This window comes from Nanorana parkeri, unplaced genomic scaffold (assembly GCF_000935625.1).
Source record: "Nanorana parkeri isolate BGI_ZX_2015 unplaced genomic scaffold, ASM93562v1 scaffold1566, whole genome shotgun sequence".
Lineage (NCBI taxonomy): Eukaryota > Metazoa > Chordata > Amphibia > Anura > Dicroglossidae > Nanorana > Nanorana parkeri.
Genome location: NW_017307834.1, coordinates 22,262 through 31,283, shown reverse-complemented (window position 1 = coordinate 31,283; position 9,022 = coordinate 22,262). Strand labels below are relative to the sequence as shown.

At 50.5% G+C, this 9,022-nt stretch overlaps 1 protein-coding gene across 2 annotated transcripts in view; it reads right to left on the bottom strand.

Annotated features, from left to right (window-relative positions):
* RABGAP1 (RAB GTPase activating protein 1) overlaps positions 1-9,022 on the bottom strand; it is a 94,706-nt gene that overhangs the window by 69,036 nt on the left and 16,648 nt on the right. For both annotated transcript variants that reach the window (XM_018570651.1, XM_018570650.1), the window contains exons 9-11: positions 7,906-8,075; positions 4,110-4,284; positions 434-527 (exon numbers count right to left, since the gene is read on the bottom strand). In XM_018570651.1, coding sequence (XP_018426153.1) covers positions 434-527; positions 4,110-4,284; positions 7,906-8,075 — 439 coding nt within the window. The remainder of the gene's footprint in view (positions 1-433; positions 528-4,109; positions 4,285-7,905; positions 8,076-9,022) is intronic.

The window sequence follows — 9,022 nt, the reverse complement described above, 5'->3', positions numbered from 1 at the left end:
ACAACCACAAACACACACCCACGGGGGAAATACAGCCACACACACACATGGGTACTACAGCCACACACACACATGGGTACTACAGCCACACACACACATGGGTACTACAGTCACACACACGCATGCACATGGGTACTACAGCCACACACACGTGGGCACTACAGCCACACACACGCATGTGGGAACTACAGCCACACACACACACACACACAGGTACTACAGTCACACACACAAGTACTACAGCCACACACACGTGACACATGTACGTGTGTAGTATATGTGCTTGCATCCTTTTATTTAAACTCTGGTTATGCAGTGTGGTACGTGTACGTGTGTGTGTGTGGTGCATGTATGTGTGTGGTACATGTACTCTCTTCTGGCATATTAGATCTGTCAGTAGAATCTGAGCGGCGGTATGTTTTGAGTCCCTTACCATTTAGATAACAGGTCACCCCATGTTTCCAGGATTTTCTCTGCACATTCTTTGGACACATCCCCAGAACCGCTGAGAAGAGGCTCATCGTTATCTAGAGAAACAAAGAAAAAAGGACATATGTGTGATGCTGAAAATCCTGTCAGTATAATCTGAATTATAAATAGAAAATGTAATAACCAATCAATCAATCACTTACACCCGGAGACACAACCCATCCCATCAATACCACATACAGGGGCACATTTTCCTGGAGCATTTGGTTATGAAGCGCTCATTTTAGGGCTGCAGCAACTAATCGATTATGAGAATCGTTGTCAACGATTCTCATTAATCGATTAGTTGCCGCCGCCGCCGCCACTCTGCTTCTCCGTTCTCCTCCCCGCTGGTGCTGGCTGTAGCGGTCTGTGTCCCTTTCAATTCCCACCTATATCGGCAGAGGCAGCAGGGACGCAGACCGCTGCAGCCGGCACCAGCGGGGAGGAGAAACCGCTCTGCAATACCTCGCTGCTGCTACCGTTCCTCCATGAGGCCTTCCTTCCTCCGCTACCCCCGTGCTTCCGCTGCTGTCCCTCTACCTCTGCTGCTCCCCTGTGCCCCCTCTTCTGCCGGCGGTAGAAAGCCGGCGTCAAAGTTCCCTTCAGCGGCTGGGAGCAATATCCAGCCTGCTATTGGTTATTTTAAATTGCAGAAGCCAATAGCAGGCTGGTTATTGCCCCCGCACATTGCCGGTTGTCAATAACGTGTCAGCGCAATTGTTGTTTTCGCGCGCTGACGCATCTGACGTATATTTACGTTTATATGTGCGTAAATGTGGGGGTGGGGGACATAAAAATGTTGGGGTTTTTATTACTTTTTTTATATGTGACTTTTATTTTATTTTAACTTTTTTTATTTATATTTTTCTTTTTGCACTTATTGTTATTGCTATTACATAGGGGGATAACAATCCCCCTATATAATAGCAAAGGCACGCTGACAGGTCCTCTTTATGGAGACATTAGGGGTCTCTAAGACCCCTAATGTCACCTGGGGACCCCAAAAGAAGCTGATGAAGCAGAGATCTGCTTTATCAGCTTCTTTTCTCTGGCTATAGCAGCCAGATGACTGACAGGTGAATGCGGAAGTGATGTAATACACATCACTTCCTGCATTCACAGTACGGAGGGGATCAGCAAGGAGGAACATGCTGACCTCCCTCCCATCTTACCTCCTGACGCCCTCCCGAGCCGGCCACGGGCCGCAGATGGGCTACCGGATCCCGGCGATTTAAGGTGAGGGGTCAAGAGCGGCAGCACTCGCGCGCGCTGGGGGGGCGGCAGATCGAATCACCCCATACAACCGATCGGCGGCTATAGAGCCGCTGATCGGTTGTATGAGAAACAGCCGATAACGGTTATGCTGAAAGTACGGGTTTTTCCTGCCCGTGCGCGTGTAATTCTGTTTTGTTTTTTTACACTTAACTTTATTGCCATCACATAGGGGGCTAAGAAGCTCCCTATGTGATGGCCAATTTACACAGACAGGTCCTCTTTATGGAGACATCAGGGGTCTCTAAGACCCCTAATGTCACCTAGGGACCCCCAAAGAAGCTGATGAAGCAGAGATCTGCTTCATCAGCTTCTCTCCGGCTTCTGTACCGGAGAGTGACAGAGGAATGCGGAAGTGATGTAATACACATCACTTCCTGCATTCAGAGAGCAGGGAGGAGAGCGGAGGGAGATCGGGTATTGATCTCCCTTTGTTCTCCATGCACGGAGCCACATGGGGCCACACTGCCGCTCCCGGATCAGACGCCTGGGATCGCGAGGACAGTGAGGAGAGGAGGAGGGCAGGCGCACAGAGACATGCAGCATACAAGCGATCGGGCGTCTTTACAGACGCCGGACCGCTTGAATGTAAACGGCCATTTAAACTTCTGGCAGTGTCAGAGCTGACATGTGATTTGCCTGCGAAACCAACACAGGACCTCGCACGTCAACTAGTGGCTTTTGCCGTCTACGATGTGATTGTGCTGAAGCGATATAACAGGCGTGAGGATACTGGCCGGCTTCCAGATCCATCTGTGTGTACGGCTTTGTGAGATGATCGCTTCTGTCAGATACACGGAAATGCCGATTGGTTGGGAATCTGCGGTGACCAGCCACAATCCGCCATGCTGTGTCGGGTCTGCTCACATGTTGCAGGCCCCTTTCTGTGAGCTGCCCATACACAAACGGCCAGGCGCAGGACTACTCTGAGCAGTTGAAGAGATCATTATGTTTCTGTGATAACAATGACAAATCCCTTTCACGAAATCTGTAGCCGTGTTTGCCAAACAAAGGTGAATAGATCAATCTGCAAGCTGTTAGTGAAAATATATTTAATAAAGGGATGGACCGATACGAGTATCGGTGCCGAGTATTATATAGGGAAGACTAAGATTCACTTCCCTTACTCCAATGTATTCAACTTAGGGATTCACCGGTGCCGATAATGAGGATTTGGGCTCGTACTCGCCCAAATGCTCCGATACTTACCTCCGATACCGGAACTTCCGGTCAGAGGGAGATATCCCTCTGACCGCAAGTGCCGAGGGAGCATGGAGCCGGTTTCCTGATTGGCTAGGAAGCCGGCTTCACTTGTTGCTAGGCAGACTGGGTCCCTAACCAATCTGGAAGCCGGGCGGCACAAAATGACCCGGCTCCCTGACTGGTCAGGAAGCCACGCTGCCTAGGAACAAGTGAAGCTGGCTTCCTAGCCAATCAAGAGGCGGGTCATGACGTGCCGACCCCCGGCTCTCTAATTGGCTAGGAAGCCGGCTTCACCTGTTGCAAGGCAGCCGGGCTTTCTGACCATTCAGGAAGCCGGATGGCACCTCATTACTCGCCGCTGATTGCTCAGGAAGCCAGGCAGCCTGGGCATGTGAAGACGGTGTTCTTCCGCTAGAACACCGGCTTCACAAGCGAACAGGAAGCCGGGCGATGGGTCATGATCCGCTGCCTGACATCCTGATAATTTGGGCACACGGTATCAGCGAGTACCGAAAAAAGTATCAGTACTCGATACCAAAAAAAACGATATCGGTGCATTCCTAATTTAATACATAACATACCGATAAACCCCAGATGTCCATTACTCACCATTTAAGTGTACGTCAAGGCAAAAATACAGCTATGCCGAAAAATAACTAATGATATGCTAGAAGCCCGTTGCGCAATCAACTTCCTGTCTGAACTGATCGCAGTGCCTAACCCTAAGTATTACTAAGAAGAATTGTCAGCCCTGCCGACTGGACTAGGGAACCCCTCCTATCCCCCACCAATCTCTGAACCCTTTCCACTTGCATACAGCCATTTTTTTTTCTCAGCAGAGCAATGCCGCTACGTTGACTCCCAATGGCCTGCCCACACACTGTGTGTAAGGAAAGGGCTCTTGGAAGGTGTAGTTTTGTGGGTGGCACCTATGTCAATAAGAAATCTTCAGATAAAAAAATAAGAATTGCGCTCCCAGCAAGCTTGGTGATGGTGCCACCAATAAAAGTTGCTTCTGGCTACAAGAACAATGTAATTGGGAACAACATGAGTGATGGGACTTGCTGTACTAAGGAAGAGGGGGGACTGGAGGTCAATATGGATCACACCTGAACGCAGACATTTCATTTTGTTTTTTTTATAGTTACAAATTTGTCCCTTACCTTCCTCCTCATCATCCTCGGGGGGGGAAGGGATATTAGACCCCTGTGGTCCACACTGCGAGAGACGGATTGAAGGACTAGCGGTGGTTTTCCTCCTCTCTTTCTCCGATTCACTTTCTAAGCACATGACTTCATAGAACGTATCACAGCTGCTCTTCCTCTCCTTCTTCTCAATCTGTAACAAGTAAAGTACACGCAGACGTGAAAAAGATGGAGGTGCCTTCCTGATAGGTTCAGATGTAGGTTTAGGTGCGCTCTTTAGCCCGGGGGGGGAACAAATTATGGAATACAGGAACCAGATTTTCTTTTAGGAGCCAGCTTCATAGACAACACCTGGGTCTGGCGACCGACTTGCCACCCACTGCCCACAGTCAACTTCTGACAAAAGAGAGCCATTAGATTGGGCTCCCGATTATGATGTCATCACTGTGCGACCAGCCACAATAAACAACAATGGGAGCCCCTCTGGTCATGGCTCACTTAACCCCCTTGCTGACCGCGGTGTTAAACCCCCTTCCTGTCCCGGCCATTTTCCAGTATTCAGCGCTGCGGTACTTTGACGTTTATTCCGTCATACAACGATGCACTGAAATGAATTTTATACCCTTTTTTGGGGAAAGACAGAGCTTTCTTTTGGTGGTATTTAATCACCACTGGGGGTTTTATTTTTTACTATATAATGCAAAGAGAACCCGAAAATGTTGAAAACAAAAACAAAACTATTTCCCTACGTTATATATAAAAATAAAACTTTATCAGCACCCAATGTTTCGGTAAAATAAAGCATAAAGCAGACTATTGCCCGCTATATGCTGAGAGCACACAGCCGTCCTGCTGCCGGGTCGGATCCCGACAATACTGTCGAGATCCACCCCACTGACTGATTGACAGTTGTCTCTGCCTCTTTTAAAGCCAGAGCCAGCTGTGCCCGCCCCCTCCACGTTCGTCACTTCAGTCAGTGCTGGAGAAACGGGGATGGGGGGGCAACCCCTGCGGGGAGCGGTCACTGACAATCACTGCTCTCTGCAGGGAAAGGATCGGGAAGTCAGCAATGGGAAGTATGTGTTCGCTGACTTCCCAATCAACAGAGGCGACCTGTGACAGCTTCAGCGTGCATTATGGGGATGGGTGTTTTTCACTCCATAATTCTCCTTGGAGCCAATCAGGAAGCCGGTCAGCGTGTAATGACTGGCTGTACGGCTTCCCGATACCGGAATTATCGGGCTAGGCATCGGAGCATTTGGGCGAGTACGAGGTGATGAGGGAGCAGCAGCCAATCTGAGAGGCGGACGCCTCGACATTACACGGCGCCCGGCTTCCTGGTTGGCCAGCGTCCTGACCAATCAGGAAACCGGGCAGCGAGTCATTACACGGTGTTACACCCCCTTCCTGTCCCGGCCATTTTTCAGTATTCAGCGCTGCGGTACTTTGACTGACATTTATTCCGTCACAACGCTGTACTGAAATGAATTTTATACCCTTTTTTGGGGACAGATAGAGCTTTCTTTTGGTGGTATTTAATCAACATTGAGGGGGGGGGGTTATTTTTTACTATATAATGAAACAAGAACCAGAAATGCCAAAGCGAGTCATTACATTACACGCTGCCCGACTTCCTGATTGTCCGGAAAGGCGGGCAGCGGTGACAAGGGAGCATGGAGTCGGCTTCCCGGCCAATCAGGAAATCAGGAAGCCGGGCAGAGTGTAATGACTCTCTGCCCGGCTTCCTGATACCGGAAGTATCGTGCTATTTGAGTGAGTACTCGCCCAAATACTCGGCATCGGTATTGGTGCATCCCAAGAAGAAACGTTGATGTCATGGCCTCCACCACTATGGTTTTCCCATAACTGGAGTAAGCCATTAAAGCGTTGACTTCATCGCAAAGTTCGGCTTTTAAATAGTTAATTACGATTAGCATGAAAATGAAAGGTCGTCCCCAACAGAATTCCTTCATTAAAAACCCTTCGAGGTGAACTCCCGTCTCCTGCGTTGGCCTACGCAGCGCTAGCACAGCCGGTGGGATAAAGAATAATGAAATGAAGGGGGGGGGGGGTTTGGAACCGAGGTAAAGACCTGATATAAATGATAAAAATGAAGTTCAAAACATACGCCATGAGGAGCGTTCTGCCGCAGGAGAACAACAACAAAACGGCGCAGAAATGTATTAGAATGAAGAACCATGTAATTCCGCGCTAATTAAACGGTCTTCAAATGCAAGCTGCTCCTAAGCTGATAAAAGGAAGACAATGAAGAATCCTAGAAGCCTCCCGGTGACACGGGAAAATGGAGCAGAACCATAGAAACCTCCCGGTGACACGGGAAAATGGAGCAGAATCATAGGAACCTCACGGTGACACGGGAAAATGGAGCAGAATCATAGAAACCTCCCGGTGACACGGGAAAATGGAGCAGAAGCCACTTTGCTGTGACCTTGGACTGCACATGAGAATGCGTTCCGTGCATGCTCAAACACTGGCCTGCTTTCGTTTTATTTCCTGCTGCAGAGTGACGCGCCAATTCTGCAAACAGAAAAGGCCATCGCCCACCAAACATTGACTTGAAAGTAGGGATGCACCGATACCGATACTAGTATTGGTGCCGACACCGAGTATTTGGCCAAGTACTCATACTCACCCAAATGCTCCGATACCTTTCCCGATACTGGAATTTCGCAGTGCCGCGAGGAAAGATGGAGCCGGGAATCTGGCTCAATGCTGTTTGGCCGGGAAGAGGGCTTCCCAGCCAATCAGTGTCGAGCCAGGCAAACAAATCTAATCCGGGAAGGCTTCTTGATTGTCCATTCTGTTTGGCCGGCTGGATGCTGATTGGCCGGGAAGCCGGCTTCCCAGCCAATCAGTGTCGAGCTGGGCAAACAGATCTGATAATATGGTGACACGAACCCCCGCCCTGCAGACACCTCATTCCCCTCACATGGATCCTTAGCATTCTGTAACGTACCAGCTGGGCAGACACCGCTCTCCTGTGTGCACGGCGCTCACGTGATCGGCGCTCAGCCTGCTACCGCACATGCACAGGATTTCTGAATGAGAGCGCTGGGCGGTCTGCGCATGCGCAGGCTGAAGGCCGATCACGTGAGCGCTGTACACACAGGAGACGTGGGCAGTTTCGGGAGAGCGGTGTCTGCCCAGCTGGTACGTTACAGAATGCTAAGGATCCATGTGAGGGGAATGAGGTGTCTGCAGGGCGGGGGTTCGTGTCACCATATTATCAGATCTGTTTGCCCAGCTCGATGCCGATTGGCTGGGAAGCCGGCTTCCCGGCCAATCAGCATCCAGCCGGCCAAACAGAATGTCGGCTTTCCCGGCTTCCTGATTGCCCGGGAAGACGGCTCTATGCTACCGGAAGTACCGGTACTCGGTATCGACGAGTGGCGAGATATAAGTATCGGTACTCGAGACCGGAAAACCGGTATCGGTGCATCCCTAATCAGGACCCAATCTACTGACTCACTATCGTCAGTCGCTATTGGTGGCAGCTCAAGTCACCAGATTAACACAGCGACGCACATACGGCAGCTGGGGATCAAGTCCCACCCACCGTGCCGCCACATATATGCGTTACGCCGGGGGAAGGCAACTTTGTCACTCCAGCTGTGCTTTAACTACAAATCCCATGATGCCTCTGCCTCTGGGAGTCATGCCTGTGGCCTGTGAGTCTCGCAGTGCCTCATGGGACTTGTAGTTCCACATCAGCAGGAGCGCCGAGGCTGCCCACCCCCTGCGTTACGCTGCACACCTCACAGCACAATTCCATGAAGCAGATTTTCCGTGTTACCTGTTTGAGTTTGAGGAAGAAGTTTTCCGTGGAGCTCCGTTTGCTGAAGGGCCAGTACAGGCGCTCGCCGGCAGCGCAGACCCGCACTTTAGTCTCTATGAGGAACCGCACCGGCTCCTGGACCTCGGTGATCACCAGATCCACTGCCGTGGTCACGAAGAGGACTTTGTCTGCGGAGGCAAATGGAAGAGGATGAGGAGACCGAAATCTGTGCAGCAGAGGAAATAGGGAAAGGATTCGAGGTTCGGATAGAAGGTTCATTTACAAACTGGCAGGTGGGAGGGGGGTGTACATAGCTTCCTAAAAACATCACCGCACCCTGCCTCAGTGCTTCTCTCAAGAATCCTCAGCCCTGATGCAAGCAGTGGGCCGGCTCTTGGGAGGAGGTATGCAAATATCAATGGCGTGCCGGGTGGATGCCAGTCTGGAGGAGTGGGAGTTCCTAGGCTGGCTGTATTTGCATGCAGGCCGCCCCCCACATAACACCCGCATGTGATGCTGAGCCTCGGTGATTCAAAGAACTGAAATCCAATTAAAGAAAGGGGCGGGGCCTGCCTAACATTACCAAAAATGTAGTTCTTAAAACCAAAGTCTTTAGCTTTAAATGCAGTTTAATACAGTAATGTGGCAGCACTGGGGGTCCCCGGTTCAAATCCTAGTCAGAACACCATCTGCATGGAGTGTGCATGTTCTTATTGTGCTTGTGTGGGTTTCCTCCCACACTCCAAAGACAGGTTAACTGGCTCCTGCCTAAATCGGACCTGTATGCATATAAGTTCCTCAGGGGTGGGGACTGAGGCGAGATAGGGGCCTTTGATTGTAAACTCCTCGGGGGTGGGGACTGAGCTGAGACAGGGGCCTTCAATTGTAAGCACCTCGGGGGTGGGGACTGAGCTGAGACAGGGGCCTTCAATTGTAAGCAGCTCGGGGGTGGGGACTGATGTGAATGTCCCCTCAAAGCGTGAGACTTATAAGCCACAGCTTCCCCTTTGCGATAAAGAAGCAATATGTATGTACGGTAAACTCCCAGTTATCCGGCACGCACGGAGATCGGTTGATGCCGGATAACTGTAGTTTCTGGTTGCTTGAGAGTTACTATTAACATTTGCGCCACCCA